We start from the raw sequence: 21,410 nt of genomic DNA, 5'->3' as shown, positions 1-21,410 counted from the left end.
GTTTACAGATTTATTTGATATGTATTTTTCATCATAGTTTTTATTGACACTTTTTTCCCTAAATCATTTATAAAGATGTTTTATGCATTTCATTGGTTTTCTTTGGCATCTTCCTAATGTGTTCCAAGACACTTACTAAAAGAAGCAGATAATGCTCCTCCATAAATGACTGAAAAGCACAGACTACATTCACTTTCCACACTCCTTTTTGGTTTCTAATAATTTTATTTATTTATTTATTTTTTTACACATTATTGCTTTTCATTTGTTTCTGGAAATCGGTCACATCAAACATTAACCCCTTGACGCCTATTGTTGCAAATTCGCCACATACTACTTTCATTCAGACTGCAGCTGAGATAGCATATTCATTCCCCCAATGCCGGTTTGTGCATATTCAATACGTACCTCGGAACCTTTTGCAAGCACTGGTTTCTTGTAGGACCGGTCAGAGTGAGACCTAATTATTATATATCTGTTATTATATATCTGTTCTATGTGTAATAGATAAATTAACAATCTCCCCTTTTTTAGCATCAGCTGCAAAAGCAACACACAATTTTTTTTTTTTTTAAATTTAATTCTAAATAAATTCAGGCATCAAGGGGTTAAGACAGCAACCTCTGATTGGTCAGGGGCCAACGTACAGTCTGTCATTGGACTTGGCCAAGTCATGACAAGAATCACGACTCTATAGTCGTCTAATGTGGCACAGTGACCATCTAATCGAACACAAATATGCTGCACCCTTCATTACATACACATCTACATAAACTAGCCTGTGTACACACATAAATGGTTTGTTAACCATTGACCAACTCATTAATTAAAAATCAAAAACATGTCATAAAGAAATGTTAAAAGACATGAAATATAACACAAGGCCTGACATACAGGATGATCTATATTTTGAAGAGGGAATGTAAAATTGATGATTAATGCATGAAGGTGCATAATAATGTGAAGTGGAAATGCAAAGTAGCTAAATCAGATCCAGACGCAGCGTGGATAAATGAATGCTGATGAAAATGAGGAGTGGTTGGCTGCATGTATAGTATTTATTATTCCGCGTGTATATGTTTTTAAAGGGTTCAGTTTCAGTGGCACTGCTGTTTGGGAGTTTGTATTGACCAAGTCATACTTGTCAGACGTGACAAAGCAGTGGAGTGAACTCCCAGAGACACGGAGGTGAGAAGTTGAAGGCCGACTGTGATGACTTTCTGGCTCTCGCTCAGCCATCAACATCGGCTCACCAGCACATTTTTATGGTGAAGGGCGTAGATATTGTGCACAAGGGCTGGGTGAGGGAGCGTCAGAGAAAAGATCAAACACTGTGTGTGTATGTGTGTGTGTGTGTGTGTGTGTGCGTGTGTCTAAGCGCAGGCCTGGCCAGCCGGTGCGAGTCACCGCCAGTAGCCATGTTTTATTCTGTTTCATGTTGCAGACACGCCTGCCACTCACTGTCAGAGCCAGCCCACTCAAATAGCTTCAAAGGCAACTGTAGGCTTCACATCCACCATCAGTTGCTTCATTAGGTGCACACACACACACACACAAACACACACGTGCAGTGCAGCAGGGAGACCCAAAGGTTGTTCTCTTTGAGTGTGTGGAAGGTCATTGTTTTGGTTGTGCTGCTGTTTATGGGAAGCTTGATAGACCTGCTTCAGAGTTCTGACATATAATCTACTTGTTACTCTTGTGTTTATGATGGATTCCACTGATATGTCTGGTATGTAATGGTATGAAAATAAAAATGAGGCATTGTGTTAGAGGTGGTAGGTTGTTGAACCTGGATTCCAGTTATTCCACGTCCATTTTACGTCTGTTTGTCTTCTCACTTCAAAGCTGTATCAAAGGATATGATCAGTTCAGCATACTGCAGCGTAACATTAACATTCATATAGACTTGTGTCTCTGGTCACTTCAAGGTTCAAGCTTACTTTATTTATACCCATAGGTAGATTTGTCTTGCTGAAAAAAATACTGCATTTCGCATCCATTACAAAACACACATTGAACCTGACAGGCAGGTACTGGATCGAGTGACAACACAAAAAGCTTTATCATTAGTGGATTCTGGACTCCCCACTGGAGAAATCTAGGTTCAATAATTGTTAACTTTTTGGACATATTAGAACAAGCAAACATTTGATCTTATTACACAGTACATTAATAAAAGTGATATTCAAACTGCCCTACATTTATCACACCTTCAAATCTCCCAAATTACAACCAGGGGTCCCATATTAGATCCCAAAGATCAGAATCTCTGCAGGTGGTAAACTTGACATCTGACATCTAGGGGCTGCAGTTTTCTGCAATATTTACATGTTTGGTGTCATCAACACAATATCTACAGACTGTCAAAAGGACCCCCACAGCCTGTGAGTCTGCAAGGTATTAGAAATTATTCTACCGTGAGGAGAATTAATAACTATGTTAGTTTTTTTGAGGACAGGCCACCCCAACAACTTCAGCACAACTGTAGACTGTTTGATGTGAAAAGTTATCTCTAAGATCAGCAAAAAGAGTATTAATTTATGAATAAATGATTTCTACATTGTTAACAAATGGATTGTGGTGCAGAGCTGTCGTACGGTCTAATCACTCAAACACCAAAAAGTTGTTCTCATAAATGGCTTATTACCGATCCATAAAGCATTTGTAACTGATTTACTGAACACTAAAAAAGTCATCAGTTTAGACTCATAAACACTTCATAAAGTATGCCCTATCTTACTTTTTAAAAAAATTCTTTTATAAATCATGACTTGTGAACTTCTTAGACTGACATCAGTGAAGTTTAGCTTCGAGCATGACATTTTTGTTGAAATAAGCAAAAAAAAATCTGACACCAAGACATGAAAGATTCATAAAGATGATCACCAACTTGCTGTAGCACTCTACAACATCAGCCCAACAAAAAACACACAGGAGGCCAGGATCACTGCTGCAGATGCCATTTTGTTCAGTAGATCAGGGGGCCAGCAGGGGGCGACTCCTGTGGTTGCAAAAAGAAGTCTAACTTTTCCTTGATTTATTACCTTGGCAAACATTTACCCATTGAGTTTATGGTCTTAGTCATTAGCTCACGTCTCCTTTAATGAAACATGATGTTCATTTTGTAAATCTTGGTCCCATTTAGAGTGAAACAGACAATAAAGCGGGGTATATTTTAGGGCGGGTCTACCTTGTGATTGACAGGTTGCAGCCATGTATGTGTGCATCGCATCCTTGAGCTCTCAGTTAGAACCGGTTTAAAAACATACCCCAGGCGGCAATTGGGCAAAATGCGTAATGGTGGCTGTCTATTTTTTAAATGAATGCTACGCACTCGGCTAAGTGACAGCGAGAATTTCTGATACTACGATTTTCTAATGTAACACAGTGACCATCATATCAGATGAAAATATCCTGTATCCTGTCACATAATGAGTGAGTTATTCTTCTTATGTTGAAGTTACACTGGAGTTTTGTCCAAAATCACCTTCTTGCACAACCATTAGTTACACCTTACATGTTAGACACTTGAAAGTGAGCACAAAAGTGTGATTTAGGACACATACTAAACATCTGTTAACAGACAGCAGTGCACATGGGATGGACTCCACTTGCTTCATTCCATTGCAGAATTTTAAAACCGCTATACAGTCGATAAAAGTTCACACTCAGAATTCAGACACTGAAATAAAATGGCAGACAGTAATTGTAGTGCTCTGTATAGTGAATAAGGAGTGATTGAGGACACAGCCTGGTATTTTAGTATCCATAATGTGATTTAATGCTTTCTGAAGACCATTTTTATCCTGACAAGAGTAAAAGTCTGAGGTAAGCATTCAATCCGTGTCAACTTTTGCAAAAAAAACTGGTCAGCCTAAAAATGTTTAAAGCCAATCTTTCATAAAACAACCCCCAGCTGTGTTTCACCTGCAGCTTTCTGTGCACCAAATCCCTGCTGACTGATAGTCTCTATACCTTCGTTCTCTCTCTGTCAGATCCTGCGCATCTGTACGAGGTACACCCCCGACCAGGACACCATGACTTTTTCAGACGGGCTGACTCTCAACCGGACGCAGATGCACAACGCTGGCTTCGGCCCGCTCACCGACTTGGTGTTCACTTTTGCCAACCAGCTGCTGCCCATCGAGATGGACGACACGGAGACAGGCCTCCTCAGCGCCATCTGTCTCATCTCGGGAGGTGGGCAAACGGGGGCAGAGTGCTGGGCATCTAGTGAGGGGAGGGTGAGGGGGGACAGCAAAGAAGGAAGGACAAGATAAGACTGTAACTTACTGAGAAAGGACACAAATATCAGCTTCAAGCACTGCTTCATAAGCAATACTTGAAACTCCGAATGGCATGTTGTATACAGGCTGTGAGCTGTTCAACCACAGCATGAAGGTATTATTAGTAGTAATAGTTTTAGTAGTAGTAGAAGTATCAGGAGTATCTTCCTGTAGTGCTTCTTCATTAAGCTGCAGTAGGGGGACAGTCACAAAAACCACAATTATATACTACCTTCAGTCTAACTTGATAGTATCTTGAGCTGTAAAATTCGCTCCATCTTTTTCCAAGGGCTTTGGATTTTGTTTGTGCATTTTTAGGATATATGTTGCTGTAAACATGCAGAATATTTCACTTTGATGGAAGTTTGCAGCGTTGGGTTGTAGTATTTCTCTCAGTGTTGACAACGACAGCGTGGAACAACTATCAAACTTAAAGCAAACCTAAATGTAATCTAATATACACTACCGTTCAAAAGTTTGGGTCACTTAGAGATGTTCTTATTTTTGAAAGAAAATTTTTTTTTTCAGTGAAGGTAGCATTAAATGAATCAGAAATCCAGTCTAGACATTGTTAATGTGGTAAATGACTATTCTAGCTGGAAACAGCTGATTTTTAATGGAATATCTCCATAGGGGTACAGAGGAACATTTCCAGCAACCATCACTCCTGTGTTCTAATGCTACATTGTGTTAGCTAATGGTGTTGAAAGGCTAATTGATGGTTAGAAAACCCTTGTGCAATTATGTTAGCACATGAATAAAAGTGTGAGTTTTCATGGAAAACATGAAATTGCCTGGATGACCCCAAACTTTTGAATGGTAGTGTAAGTGCTTTCTAAAAGGAGACATTAGGCGGATCAGTACTGCTGTCACTGATTCATAAAAACAAATTTAAAATCATATTAGGTGAAATTTCAAGAAAAAATGAGTCTTTTGTTTTCCTCAGGGCCCTTCAGATTAATGTTGTGACCACCTGGAGTGCCTCAAATTCAGGTTAAGGAACTGCAAGTGCAAAGTATTAAGTCTGGACAGCTTCAGCTCAGGAACCATCTGTATCAGTCCAAGATAGAAACATCAAATTAAAGGCTGTTTGCAGCCTGATTACATCATATATTTAGCATAAATCCTGATTTGAAGACATAAATAGAGCTGAGTACATCAACTGGAATAAATAAACTGATCCAGTCCACACCAAACTATGCTTGACTGCTCTCCATTCAACACCGTCAGCCCATATTGATTCCTCCAGTTAAATATTGAGTGGAGCTGCAGCCCAGTTTGGGATGAAAGTAAGCCAGCCTCTGCGGGAGTCTGAAACCAGGTCAACCACAGGTTGCTGTCAGTGAGGCAGCATTATTCTGCCTGCCAAACATGGGAAGGAGAGGGCAGAGAGGGATGATGTACAGGTATGTCACAGCAGCGTCACGTAGCAGAGTGGAATGTTTGAACTGCCCTCCCAGAGGAAATGAGCCTGCGCTGCTTGTTTTCCACCAGGATACCTGAGGCATGACTAACTCCCTCATGTCTGGCTACACAAAAAAATAACACACAAATTTCTGTCCTCTCCCCCTACATACACACACACACACACACACACACACACACACACACACACACATGCACAGAGTTTTACTGTACGTTCACCCAAAAAGTTGTACAGCTTCACTTCTCATTATCGCTCTCATCTCTCCCTTCTACCCGTCATTTTCATCGGTGCTCAGACTTCATCACTGCTGGCTTTTCATTCAACAGTATATATTTATATACTCAACCCACAGAGCCTTGGCACATATTACAGGCTCTTGCATAATCCATGAAAAGTACAAGACACCTCTGATTGCATCTGTAATCACACACCTTGCCTGCAGCTCCAACATATTCTGATTTCATTGCACACACTGCCACCTTATGGCTTGCAGGTGTAGTGTGTGTTCAGTGTGACATACTATCTTGAAAATGCTTATTCAACATCTGTGTTCAATATCTGAAACATAGTTGTAAATAATAATCCCATGGATAACTGTGGTCTACTTTATACAAACACTTATTTAATCTACTGATTATTTATTATAGTCATTAGAAACTGTCTTGTTTTATGCAACTGTTTAAACCTTCAAACATACAGCAACACAACATTAAACAACTCAGTAAATTCAGTAAGTTTTGGTTGAACTACCACATTGATTTTAAAAGAAAAGTGCATAGTTCTGTCAAGCCTGCCTTAAAATGTGAGACAAATGAAGTGGATATTTTCCAAAGAATTTTAGTAAAGAAAATATTCTATTCTGCTTCCCTGTTGAGTTGTGTTGTAGGTGCAGCCAGAAAAAAATGAGAATATTCTGCCACTCTCCCACGTATATATAGAGTATAACTGTACCTGATATATTTGATTTGATATATTACCTTTAGCTGAACTTTATCATTCATTGCACTGAGGGCGGTTTGCTGGGAACTTAATATAATATATAATATAAATATAGTGTCTTAAGTTTCAGTATTTCTGTAACTGTTGATGATCCTAGTGTGGAACAGTAACTTTAATAAACTTTAAAGTAATACTGCAATTTACAGATAATTTGGGTCTTTATTAAAGCCATTAGTTTTATTGATTGCAATAGAAGGGTACTTACCAAAGCCTTTCCTGGAATCTCAGAACTCATGATATTACTATAACTAGAATCACCGCCTCATGGTTGTGTCCCTCCAACAACCAGTCTAGTCGCAGCTCACATCCATGTCTGTCCAGATCCATATAACTAATGAAGAGTTTGAAGTCAAGTTTTTTTCACCCCTGGTAGTATCAGCAGAAGATAAATGTCCAGATTGTTCAATTTATCGTACAAATGAATCAGTTATTGATGATTAACACTGCACTGATTAAGAAATCCTTTAAGCCTTACATGCACAAGTGACTGGACCCTACACTCTTCCATAAGTGGGTCAAAAATGACTCGTATAAAAATCAATGTTTTTTTTGCCATTTTTGTCATTTTGGTTGAAAATAATAATTTGTATTATTGTTTGTAATATTTTTTTGTCCACGCAAGAATGATTTCATGTTTGAAATAGGTTTTCTTTATGATGGATTTTGAACATTTTGATAATTGAACAAGAAGAATATTACACAGAACAGCAATAGAAGAATGTCAACCTCCATTTTGTTGACATTTTTCCTCTCTTTTCCTCCAGCTGTTGCTGCTCTCCATCCCTATAAATTTGTGCATCACCTCTTATATGATATTATCATTGATAAAGAGCTTGGGGTAGTCATACAAATATTATAATTTCTTTAAAAATATAAAAGGTAACTTAAAAATGTAAAAGGAATGACATCAAAAACATCTTTTTTTGATGAATAACTGAAGAATGAAATGATAAAAAATGTTTCATTACAAAGATATTGCAAGAAAACGACCACACCGGTCATTTTTGATCCACTTGTGCATCTAAGGGTTAAATATACAACATATACACACATGGACAAAATAGTTGGTACCCCTCGGTTAATGAAAGAAAAACCCACAATGGTCACAGAAATAATTGGAATCTGACAAACGTAATAATAAAGAAAAATTCTATGAAAATTAACCAATGAAAATCAGACATTGCTTCTGAACTGTGGTTTAACAGAATTATTTTAAAAAATAAACTCATGAAACAGGCCTGGACAAAAATGATGGTACCCCTAGAAAAGACTGAAAATAATGTGACCATATGGACATGTTCAATCAAGGTGTGTCCTCTAATTAGCATCACAGGTGTCTACAAATTTGTAATCAGTCAGTCGGCCTATTTATAAGGTTACAAGTAGTCACTGTGCTGTTTGGTGACATGGTGTGTACCACACTAAACATGGACCAGAGGAAGCCAAGGAGAGAGTTGTCTCAGGAGATTAGAAAGAAAATTATAGACAAGCATGTTAAAGGTAAAGGCTATAAGACCATCTCCAATCAGCTTGATGTTCCTGTGACTACAGTTGTACATATTATTCAGAAATTTAAGATCCATGGGACTGTAGCCAACCTCCCTGGATGTGGCTGCAGGAGGAAAATTGATGACAAATGGAAGAGATGGATAATACGAATGGTAACAAAAGAGCCCAGAACAACCTCTAAAGACATTAAAGGTGAACTCCAAAGTCAAGGTACATCAGTGTCAGATCTCACCATCCGTCATTGTTTGAGCCAAAGTGGACTTCATGGGAGACGACCAAGGAGGACACCATTGTTGAAAACAAATCATAAAAAAGCCAGACTGGAATTTGCCAAACTGCATGTTGACAAGCCACAAAGCTTCTGGGAGAATGTCCTATGAACAGAAGAGACAAAACTGGAACTTTCTGGCAAGGCACATCAGCTCTCTGTTCACAGATGCAAAAATGAAGCATATCAAGAAAAGAACACTGTCCCTATTGTGAAACATGGAGGAGGCTCTGTTATGTTCTGGGGCTGCTTTGCTGCATCTGGCACAGGGTGTCTTGAATCTGTGCAGGTTACAATGAAATCTCATGACTATCAAGGTATTCTAGAGAGAAATGTGCTGCCCAGTGTCAGAAAGCTTGGTCTCAGTCGCAGGTCATGGGTCTTCCAACAGGATAATGAGCCAAAACACACAGCTAAAAACACCCAAGAATGGCTAAGAGGAGAACATTGGACTATTCTGAAGTGTCCTTCTGTGAGCCCTGATCTAAATCCTATTGAACATCTGTGGAAGGAGCTGAAACATGCCGTCTGGAGAAGGAACCTTCAAACCTGAGACAACTGGAGCAGTCTGTTCATGAGGAGTGGACCAGAATACCTGCTGAGAAGTGCAGAAGTCTCACTGATAGTTACAGAAATCATTTGATTGCAGTGATTGCCTCAAAAGATTGTGCAACAAAATATTAAGGGTACCATCATTTTTGTCTAGGCCTGTTTCATGAGTTTATTTTTTAAAATAATTCTGTTAAACCACAGTTCAAAAGCAATGTCTGATTTTCATTGGTTAATTTTCATAGAATTTTTCTTTATTATTACTTTTGTCAGATTCAAATTATTTCTGTGACCATTGTGGGTTTTTCTTTTATTAACTGAGGGGTACCAACAATTTTGTCCATGTGTGTATATTTACAGCAGTTGCGGAGCTAAAGGTCAGCAGTCCAGATGGAAAATTTCCAGCTGTCTTCAGTCTGTACAGAAACTTACAGGAACATGATTTATTAAAATGTTATCAGATCCATATATCAGTTTATATGCAGTCTCTGCAGTTTTTTAAAAGCTAATTATTACAGGATATCCTATAGATACTGTATAAGTGATCTGTGATCTCTGTTCATAATTCAGCCTCCAGTTTACATGAATTTTTCATTTGTCAAATCAGTTTGCTGCTGTATATAAATCAGTTGATCAGACCTGTCCTGCTCAGGCTACATAAATAAATGAAAACACTGATAAATAATCAAGTACAGTAGAAAGAAATGCAAGATAACAGCTTTCATTATTGATCTGTCAGATATTCAGACTATCAGGGCTGAAAGACCTGTTCAGATGTTATTTTTAAAATCCTAACATCCCATACCAAATGTTTTTGCTCTCTATTGACCCTATTGACACTAATACAGTTCATTAACGTAATGCTTCATTCATTACAAACCAGTTGTTACCTCTGAGCATCATCCAGCCAAAATTGCATTGCAGGCTTGAAAACAAACATTTACAATGATTCAGGTAAAAACTCTGTATTTTGGAAAGCTGCAAATTGATCACACGATCTTTTGTGCAACTCTTCCACAAATCTCTACAACGGAAGTGTGGAGTGTGAAGTTATCAAGACTCATAGAGACTCAATAGTTACATTAGCAAGACATACACTACCGTTGAAAAGTTTGGGGTCACCCAGACAATTTTATGTTTTCCATGAAAACTTACACATTTATTCATGTGCTAACATAATTGCACAAGGTTTTTCTAATCATCAATTAGCCTTTCAACACCATTAGCTAACACAATGTAGCATTAGAACACAGGAGTGATGGTTGCTGGAAATGTTCCTCTGTACCCCTATGGAGATATTCCATTAAAAATCAGCTGTTTCCAGCTAGAATAGTCATTACCACATTAACAATATCTAGACTGGATTTCTGATTCATTTAATGTTATCTTTATTGAAAGAAAGCTTTTCTTTCAAAACTAAGGACATTTCTAAGTGACCCCAAACTTTTGAACAGTAGTGTACAGTATATAGTATGTTTTGAAGTGATATAAAAGTAATAAAAAAGGGAACATTGATTCAGTGCAGAGTGCACTGTATTGTATAACGGCCAATAAATTATTGTGAGGACTTCTTGAAATTGTTCTTTGCACGTTATTTTATTTCCATGGTTGGTATCTTTTCAAGTCAAAATAATTTGAATTATCATCAAGTTTAAAATTAAAAAGCTACCACTTGTAACAGTCAGCCAGAATTTTGTAATCTGCTGCAAAATGAATCAAGATATATGTTTTAAATATTTCCTATGACTGGAAATGATATATAATAAAGTAACTAGTAAATGGTCTGCACCTATCTAGTACCTTTTAAACCTGAGCTAGGTTCTTCAAAGTAATTTACAACATGTTTCTCATTCACTCAGTCACACACACACTTACACACCAATGGCAACAGAGCTGCTATGCAAAGCGCTCAACTACCACAGGGAGCAACTTAGAGTCCAGAGTCATGCTCAAGGACACGTCGACACATTAGGGGCCTGGAATTGAACCGCAAACCTGATAACTAGTGAACAGCCCGCTCTGCCAGCTGAGCCCCAGAAAGCCGAATAAGCCAAATAGAAAAGACTAATAAAAGCAAGAGTCAAAGGGAACCAAAATTCCAAAACATGATTTGATGGCGGATTTGAGCCAGTGTCTGTTCAGAGAGCAGAGCCGCTGGTCCATTTGACCACTTTGTCTAAAGAGATGCATAGCTTTGAATACCAAATCTGCAGATCAGTTCTGATGCGTTGAGTTATTGCCTCCCTGCTGTGTGAGATTTCACACTTATCAGGACTGAGCAGCACTTATCAAAACATAGGGATTGAAATAAGTTTTCGGCTCAAGTTATCTAATTGTAGCTATCTCTGCGATCTCTCCTCTGCAGCGAATGAGCTGACATAATGAGATAAACTCTTCTTTCTTAATCAGACCAGGCTTCACGCTGTGGTACATGTATTAGCTTCCAGCTCGTCTACATCAGATAAAGCTAAGACGTGGATTTGTCATGACTAACCCTGCTGGAGTCTGACTTGATTTGTGTGTGCATTTGTGTGTGCATCAGACCGTCAGGACCTGGAGGAGCCCTCTAAGGTGGACCAGCTTCAGGAGCCACTGCTGGAAGCTCTGAAGATCTATGTGAGGAAGCGGCGACCCAGCAAACCACACATGTTCCCCAAAACCCTGATGAAGATCACAGATCTGCGAAGCATCAGTGCTAAAGGTAGGAAGGAGATCAACATACAGTAATATAGAGAAATTCCTGTTACAGATAGCAGGATATTTCATAAAGGAGAGGTACAGGTCTGCAGCAGGTGGGGGGAATTATCTGTCTGTCACACATATGGACTCAAATACTAATGGTTACATGTTTGTTGGGTTTATTTTGACCGAGGGAACCAGACTCCAAAGTGGAGTCCAGAAGGTACTTAACCCTCTACAATGTCCTTATTTCTAAGCCAGCACTTTCAGAAAGTTCAAGTACTTTAGACTTGCAATTTTTAAAAACCTGCAGCGCCGATCACTTGGTTTTGTTCTTTTTTTTGTGGCCTCCAGTGTCTAGTCCAACAAGGCTTGTTGTCCATTTTCTTAGAAGATGCCAACAGTCAGAGGGAGTTTGATGTCATCATGTCTCCAGAGGACTTCCTTTTTTGGGGGCCTTGATCCTGCTGTGGAAACACAGTTCACAGTCCTAAAGAAACCTGGATTACAGTTCTTGGACATTAGCTCTTGGAAAATTTGAGTTCCTAGGACATTTGGAGAAAAGCACCTATTGTGAATAAAACCTCTGACATGGACTCCTCACTGTTCATGCTAACACATTTTCAATATGAAGTCCTTTTCCACTACCACTCCATTAAATTGGAAACAGATAGGTAAACTCCTGTGCATAAAACTGATTTGTAGACAAACTTTTGGCTTTTACAGATCCGTATCTGTACAGGATACAGAAATGTCCATGAACAACCCCCTTGTTGTGTTGTGTCAGGTAGATATTCATACATTTGCATTTAATACCTTAGTGGCAGTCATATGTGACTCCACACTGGTCGCTGAGTTCAGCCTTGATTAGTCCAATTTGAATTCCTCCCAGCTTTCCATGTCACAAAAGTACCTGTTTACATATACAGGAATTTTAAGATCCATGACTGAACTTGTAGTTGGAACAAGTTGCAGGAGGTGGGTGCTCACAAGACGGTGGGTTTTGACACAACAACATATCAGAACATAGCTTTTCATTTCTGTTTGGGTTAGCACAGTTGCCTTGCAGCTAGAAGGTCCCTGGTTCGTGTCCCGGAATGGGCATGGGATCTTTCCATGTGGAGTTTGCATGTTCTGCATGGGCATGTGTGGGTTTTCTCTGGGTTCTACGGCTTCCTCCCACAGTCCAAAAACATGCTGAGGTTAATTGGTAACTCTAAATTGTCAGTAGGTGTCAATGTGAGTGTGATTGTTTGTCTCTATGTGTAGCCCTGTCATACACTGGTAACCTGTCCAGTGTGTCCCCTGTCTTTACTCTAAGTCAGCTGGGATAGACTCCAGCCCCCAGTGACCTTAATGAGGATTAAGAGGTGTAAAGATAATGGATGGATGGATGGATGAATTTCTGTTTGCATATTGATGAGGACATTTAAAGCTTTTCAGAATGAAGAATAGAGTGGAGTACATACTGGACACATAAAAGTGAGGACGTCTGTCCTGCTGTTGCCTTTTCAGTAACATTTGTGTAACATTTGTCCGAATCTTCCCACCCAGTAGAATACAGTGACAAAGCTCAACAGAGGTGACCTTGTTTGGTTGGGGGTATGAGGAGCTCCAATGTACAGGTCATGAAGCTCCCATAGAGCAAAAGTAGTTTTGAACAATTTGAAAAAGTTTCAGCCTTATTCAGATGTCTCTGACTCGGGGAACTGCCATCGTATTTTACTAGACTTGCCGCTATAATGGTGGGCAGACGCTTCTGCCCACCATCATGAATGTCAGTGATCTGTTTGAGAATCCAAACAAATATTGTCCAACAGAGCAGGAGCGATGACAAAGGATGAAGCTTTTACCTGCCCTATTCCAGCTTCCTGTAAAACTATCGATTTTAACTTTCTGTTGCTAACTTTTAACACATTCTTTCACATTCTGAACTTGCCTATAGTGCTGAGCCTTTAACGCCATATGAGCTGGTGTCTACTTAACGATCCTCAAGTGCCTCTCTGGAACCTTTTTCACACTTGTGCCCCTCGACTTCAGAAGGGCTTGAAGAAGTTATTTGAGACTTCCCTATACTTCACCTCCTCTACATCTTTCTCTAAACCCAGTCCTTTAAACTTGCCTTTCTATAACATTATACAGGTTTATCTGGTTGCTTTACCAGCTTATGTTCTTACTGACACTTTTACTGTTTGTGCGGCTTTTATTTGTCTCCCAATCCCTTAAGTATCGTAGATTGTGGGTTTTACTCTTTGGCTTTATTTTCCCCTTTTTGGTGTCCTTTAAAACAGCATTTTATTATATTTGTACTACAAAAGTTGGACTCGTGTTGACTTCACTCAACAGTGTGTAAAAACAGCAATGAAACCTGCCTCATTTGCATTAAAAATGGCTATGACTAAAATATACATCCATCCATCCATTATCTATACAACTCTTAATCCTCATTAGGGCCACGGGGGGGCTGGAGTCTATCCCAGCTGACTTAGGGTGAAGGCAGGGGACACCCTGGACAGGTCACCAGTTTATCACAAGGCCACATACAGAGACAAATAATCACACTCACATTCATTCCTATGGACAATTTAGAGATACCAATTAACCTCAGCATGTTTTTGGACTGTGGGAGGAAGCCGGAGTACCCGGAGAAAACCCATGCATGCAGAGGGAGAACATGCAAACTCCATGCAGGAAGATCCCAGGAAGGCCGGGATGCTTGCTGGATTTCTGTTGCATCAGAGTGAGACTTTGGTCATTAACACTGGTCATGGGGTAGGGGTCGATCAAGACCATGAGAGGTCCTTAAAGACCAGAAAAGCAAGTAAGTGGTTAAGATTTCATGTTCCAATTTTAAACCTAATTTGCAGGAGCAGAGCGGGTCATCTCCCTGAAGATGGAGATTCCTGGTTCCATGCCGCCACTCATCCAGGAGATGCTGGAGAATTCAGAGGGCCAAGACGGCCAGAGCAGCAGCAGCAGCAGCAGCAGCAGCAGCAGCAGCAGCAGCAAAAGCAGCAGCAGCAAAAGCAGCAACAGCAAAAGCAGCAGCAGCAGCAGCAGCAGCAGCAGCAGCAGCACTTCAGCCGAGGCGGGGGCCAGTCCCAGCAGCAAGGGCAGCCCCAGCGAGGATGCCACCGCTCTGGAGTCACCGGAGTCCTTGGACACCGAGGGGGCAACGGCCACACCACCCAGCGACGAGCCCTAGGAGGGGCCCGCGGGTACCTCTGAAACTCTCTCTGACATTCCTTTGCACAAAAAAGAACAGCCTGGCAAGGCGCCAACCCCCTATAACCCCCCTACCCCAACTCCTTCGCTTGGTATTACGTTATCTTTATATCCTCGTCCTAGTTTTCTCTCCAGATTCCCTAAATTCACTCCTTAAAAAGAAAACGTCAACACGGAGGCCTCAAAGGATCAGTGCTTTGTGTATAATTCTGAATTGAGCTCTAATTTGGCGTGGTGTCTCTGGGACTGGGACTGTGACAGGAAGGGCATGGCCCACGCAAACCGCCAGAGATGATACTCCTCAGGTCTCCTGTGTAAATTCTGCATGATGGGAGTTTGATAAGTGGTTTCTCTCTCTTTCTCTTTTTCTCTGTCATCTCTTTCCATCTCTCGTATTGTTGGCATACATACATTGTACATACCATTGTATGGTTAGGTCTCTGTTTCTATGATGAATTTTGTGGTGCTTTTTTCATTGTCTTAAATATTATCTTTGAGGCGATGCATCAAGGTTTAAAGCCGGACTAATTCTAAGTCCGTCAAAAAGTTATCTAGAATGTTATTGCATATAGACATTATGGAAGTCTAATATTTTATATTTGTTCCTATATTTAAAACTGTCTTTGTCTTTTATAACACTTATTGGTTCATGTCTCTACATGAATGAGTGTGCATCCACACCGCCAGAATGCAAAGCTTCTCTCCATATCGACAGCCGAGTCTGTTCAACTGTTTCCTCAAAGGAGGGAAGCACAACAGCAGAAGCCTTCGATACACACTCATCAGACTGACAGCGTCTGTTCCACTTTCCAGTCTTAACATGAACCGCCGAGACCTGACGTAGCAGATTAGATTTACAGTAAACCAGTCTATGAAATGAGCTCATTTGGTGGATGTATGTCCTCAGTAAATCAGTTTACCTCACTGTCCAAACAGATCGGGGAAATTAGGTTGCTGATAGATGCCAGAGATTTTTCTGCAGCAGGCTGTGATCACATAGACCCCTCTCTCTGTTACCTTATACTTCCCCATGATTCAGGTTTAACCCTGTCGCACTTTATTATTAATAACGTGTTCAGTTAAAAGTTTAACAATTTTGTTTCCTCTTTAAAGAAATGCTCTTTAAAGTATCAAGTCAATTTGCACTGGTGTCTATTGATTCACTGATATCAGGAAAATGTAATTAGTCTATTTGCTCTTTATTAATCTAATTTCCACCAACATGATTTCCTTGTTCGGTAGAAAAAATACAAAAAAATGTCTCATAGCCAGGAACTTAGAGAATACAGATGCTGGCACAACATCAAAGAAAGCTAAAAATAAATCCCTGAAATGGATGTCATGTATCTGTGTTTCCAGACTTGCTGGTTAGCTTTCTGCTGTAGAATGCAGAGACAGTTCTGGTGTAGTTTTAACTCACTCTGTGTAATTTTTGCTGAACAGTTGCCTAAGAAATAAAGATGGTAGCTTTCTAAAACATAATATGACAGTAGCACCAATATATGAAAATTTGGCAACTTTCCACTGCAGGAACTTGAGGCAGACACAAGGTGGTGTAAGCAGCCCTGTAATTGTTTCTTTCAGCTTTTCTTTTTTCATTATGTGCAGGATTGTTATGTTAGACTCTACGGTGAATTCTACTTGGTGATTGTGATTTTTTAGAGGAGAATACTGCTGCTCTGAGTTAACCAGTCAGCATCTTTCTTCTCCAACATCTCCGATCAGGGTTGACACCCAGACAGCAGTATTTCAGGGCTGCTCAGAAATAGCTACGCATGGGCTGGTACTTTTTTCTCTTTTTTCTCCGAGTTCAATTCCTGCAGTCAGAACCGCAAAAGGTTCAGGTAGCCCTAAAGCTACCTGCAAATTCCTGCAATGAAAACCAGTCTAATGTTTGCCACATTATGGATACACCTACTTGCAGTTTCACCATCAAATAAAGCAGTAGCTAATTTCATTAAAGTGTTAGCTTACTCACAACTTATCTGATGGTCTGACCAGTCAAATTTACAAAAATAAGACTCACATTTTGTGAAACTGTAGGGTTTGTTTATTGTTGCTGTTGAGAATGTTTATTGTTTGAGATTGAAGACAAGCAACTTCTTTCTATTAAAGTTGTTTATTCTGCAATGCAAGATTAGCTTGATATCAAGGACTGTTCAGAGAACTACTGTCAACAAAGTGTTCATCTGTAGACATCTTCCCAGGAATGGATGAAGTTCACTGTACACAGAGTCTTTTTATGAAATGTGCTACAATCTTATTGGTTAAAAACTGTTGGCTAGGAGTCATGGTTTAGACTTAGCCCTCTGTTGTTGGTGCACAGGCATGCCCTCAGCCTTTTGGCATGGGATTCCTCCAATCAGCTGCCGCCATGTCCTGAGGAAGAGACCCTCCCTAAGTGATTCACAAGTCTCTATCTGTATTGTTCCCTTCACTTGTGCCATTAGAATTCTTGCTTTCTTCGTTGGCTAGCAGTGCTAAGGTTTGTGTCTGACTCTCCATTGTGATCACAGCCTTCAGCAGCTTTGACTTTTAAAAAATGAATGCCTGAATGTCCGCCTAATGAGTGTGTATCTACCGCTAACAGCATGTACTACCAACCGCACATGGGCTCTGTTATGGCCTTACGAGATGAGCTCCTCAACCCGCTTTTCTCTCCCTTTTCAGAAGTGTCTTGTTTCAACCGGTGAAACACGGGGGCAATGCAATCCTTAAAACACACTGATGACCGAGCCGCGTGGGTCGGGACGATTGTACACTAATGTAGAAAGCACACGTTGGGGTAGGATCCACGAATCCACTCCAAACGTTCGCCTTGCTCTTCAGACTTGACAGTGTAAGCTACATTTAACGATGCAAAAGGAGATTCCACATGACCTTTTACCCCCTCTGAGAAGTGCAGTCGAGTAAAGCTTCTCTTTGGACAGTCGATCCAACTGAGCTCTTAATCTCATTGGCAGGGAAGTGGATGGTGTGTCTTACATCCGATGAGCTGGTCCCGCTGAAATTAAAAGATGATCCTGGAAAGCTGCTTTTCTCCACAGCCGAGGTCACATATGATAGTGAACAATAAGAAATAAACTCTCTTATATCCTCTTGTAGGACCCAGATCCCTCACTACCCCACTGTCCCTGCTGGCCGAATAATAACTCCATTCACTGTAATATTAAGTGTCTGTTCACTGACGGCACAGGGACAAACTAACTGTAGCACTTAAACCTGCTGAACCTTTGAAAGGTGGCTGTAGTACTGAAACAGAACAATATGAAGGCTAACAGCCAAGACCGAGACCAAGTTCAACTATAAACTCATTAAGCACAAAAGTTATAGATCACAGAAAACACTGATATTAAACAGCTTTGGAATGACTTTCACTCCCCTTATACAAAGTAAATGCAGTAAGGAGTAGACATCTCAGTTTCAGTTTTGGCACGAAATGAGACTTTTTAGCAGATATTTGTGCCAGCAGGTGTTGACTTTTGTAAATGTGATTGTGTTTTTATTTCAAACTGTGGATTGAGTTTTGAATTTGACCCAAATTAAATTGCGCTACAGTTCTTAAACTGAAATTCAGACAGTGGTTGCTCAAAGGACTGATATGTGTCAAGCTTTTCAAACAGTCAAATGGTTGAATCTGTTCTCTTTTGTGTCCAACTTGGAATTTTGCAGAACAAAATTCTTTAGTTGAAATGATTGTTAAAAAACATTTCGTCTATCTTATTGGATCTTATCTAATTGTGTAGGGCTCGACAGTTGCTTGGACAACAAAACAGTCTCTCTCAAGGTGCACTTGCTCACATTTTCTTCATCTAGCAAATAGAATTTGTTTAGGTGACATGAAACCTTTTATGAGATAGCTGAAAGCAATAATTTATCATTTCTTGCTGATAGTAAAATGAGAGAATTCATTTCTCACTGGCTGTGCACTAACGAAACTAGAGCCCCGAGTTTAATAACATTCCTCAGCATAAAGATTTAATTTAGCAGACTACACATTTAAACCTCATTGGTTTCTTTAATCTGTAGTTTTTGACAAAGTTACTTGTGGAACGGTTTCTTGGTAGCCAGTAACAAGACCCCTCAATGTTGCTATTGATCACCAAGAAACCTATAAATCACACGACACTGCTGTAAATCTGTCCCTTTAAAGGTTAAGCATGACCATTCATTTTTGAGTTGAAAAAAACTTACTAACCCTAACCCCTTTTTGGTTCTCATGAAATTTGAAATCACTCCTCATTGCACAACATTTACACTGGCATTTTGTGTCCAAAGTGTGCAGATTCTGAACTTTTTAGTTATGCTTTATGCAAAGAATTTCACCAAACATTGCATCCACGGCACGTATTTTCTGGCAAGACTCACATTCGATAGATGTAGATCGACCAAAAGTTCCAAAATCTCATTCACTGTTTACTGTCGTCATGTCTGTTGTATCCGGAGTAGAGGATGAAGGAGTGGTTTCAGACACACGTTGGTTCAACTGTGACAGAACTGTGGGCGCCTCACTGTTGACATCTTCTCATACACATCATCCTAAACAACTCGAACCGGCCAGGCGACCCTTTAGGGCAGTGACGGGTTCTGGGTCCCAGCGGCACAAAGTAAAAAAGAACATCTGCATTCCATCCCTGCTAGGAAATACATATCATAAGGGAAACCAGAGCTGTTTCAGTTTTTTTTTGTTTTGTTTTGTTTTAGCGTGTTTGAATGTGAATAATATCATGGACTCTGTCAGAAGAATGATATGCAGTGTTAAGGAATACTTACTTCTATCTCAATGTAACAAAGGAAATTCTCTCCCTTGGTTTTCTCTCTGTCTTGCTCTCCTGGTGAGAGATGAAGGGAGATGTTTTGGTGTTTTCCTTTCTTTCTTTATTTTTCTTTCTTTCTTTCCTTTTTGTTTTTTTTTTTTGAAGCTGGAAAACCTTCACAGCCGAAGAATGTCCACATCCATCTCTGCAGCGTCAGGCCAGCCTTTGGGCACCTGGATGCAGCAGGGACTGTTATCTGTTCCTTTAGGAAACAATTTCACAATGCTGAATTACTCTTGTTCGTTTCTGTTGAATGTTGTACCGACGTAACTGTAATACTCTACTATCTAGCTCACTGCAGAGATTATATAAATGGCGTGTGCTTTGCATTCCAATTGGCAGCTCTGTGGAAAAGACGCTCTGTTATTTGTCCTTGGTAACATCAACTCACATCCAGAAAAAAAAAAAAAAAAAGAAGAAAAATAGAGGAGGAACTGGAACATGGTGCGCTGGTTTGGACATCCAGGTCACACACAACACATAATGTCATTTAGGACAACAGGAAAGAGAAGCCCAGGAATGTAAGAAATGGACGACCAAGTCACCTCAGCATTAGATATCATTGGTATGTTCTGTTACTGTTCATGTCAAACAGCAGAGCTGCTGCCCCTCCTCCTCAGCCAGGAAGCCAATCAGCTGTCGTCAATCAATCAAACCCAATCAATTGACAGCTATTTGGTGAACAGGCCAGCTAATGAACGTGGGTTTGACCGATATGTGGTTTTGAAAACTAACGGACAATAAATGAATCAGCTGCAGTCAATATTATGTGCCAATATTCAGTCCAAGGTAAAGTAGATCTTCAGATCCTCAGCTGGGAATTTAAAGCTGCACTAAACAATAATCTGTGTTTTAGCCTCTTTTAGAGCAGTGCTTTGGTTTTACTGCCCGAAATATTGAGTTTTGGTTTGTTCACGGCCATAAATTGAACCAAAGTGAAGCCAAGAGTGCAGAAGGAATATTGGTTTTAATATTCATAACTATATCAACTTGATATGCCACAAATTTGTTGACAACTTGTAGTTTTTTCTGACTCAAATTTAAGAAGTAGCAGATTTGAAACTGTTACTCTATTGTGTCACAGTGATGTCATTACATTCAGAAAAAGAGAAAAACATGAGGGGTGTAAAGGCCCCACATCAGCCCCACATATCGGTCCGACACCAGATGAAGCAGCTGAACCAGGAGCCAGAGCTCATGACTGTGAACCTCAGTATCAATCATTACCAGTAGCTCTGTTGTCGTCTGTCCTGAAGGTGTTCTTGGTAAACATCGGTGTCCACAGTCGCCTTTTCCCATCAGTATCAGAGAACCTCACCACTGATCATATGCAGTGTTGTATAGTCGTGTTAATATGAGACATGAAGCTCACATCTTATTGGACATGAGGGGAGGGAAGGGGAGGTGTGGGGGCTGTTCCCATCAGCCCCTGCTTCCGGCCTGTAGGGTGAAGTCGACCTCTGGAGCTGCTCCAAGGTTTGAGCTTCGATCTGTTTCTGCGCTCCATTTTAAATATTGTCTTTGTTTGTACATTAACATATGCTTTTTATGTTCATATACTGTTTAACTTTACCATGAACTGTCCTGGCAAAGTAATAAAATATATTTATTTTAAGACTGTGACGTGTGCATGACTGGACAACATGTAC

At 40.0% G+C, this 21,410-nt stretch overlaps 1 protein-coding gene across 2 annotated transcripts in view; it reads left to right on the top strand.

Moving 5' to 3' along the window:
• The window catches only part of LOC111573403 (retinoic acid receptor beta), a 234,571-nt gene extending 213,195 nt beyond the window's left edge, over nt 1-21,376 (top strand). For both annotated transcript variants that reach the window (XM_035951539.2, XM_035951541.2), the window contains 3 exons: nt 3,999-4,203; nt 11,583-11,741; nt 14,587-21,376. In XM_035951539.2, the coding sequence (XP_035807432.2) occupies nt 3,999-4,203; nt 11,583-11,741; nt 14,587-14,924 (702 nt within the window). In that variant the 3' untranslated portion in view covers nt 14,925-21,376. The remainder of the gene's footprint in view (nt 1-3,998; nt 4,204-11,582; nt 11,742-14,586) is intronic.
• Nucleotides 21,377-21,410: the final 34 nt, after the last annotated feature.

Source organism: Amphiprion ocellaris, chromosome 15 (genome assembly GCF_022539595.1).
Source record: "Amphiprion ocellaris isolate individual 3 ecotype Okinawa chromosome 15, ASM2253959v1, whole genome shotgun sequence".
In the NCBI taxonomy this organism is placed as follows: domain Eukaryota; kingdom Metazoa; phylum Chordata; class Actinopteri; family Pomacentridae; genus Amphiprion; species Amphiprion ocellaris.
The sequence above is the reverse complement of the archived record's forward strand: the minus strand, read 5'-3'. Positions and strand labels throughout refer to the sequence as shown.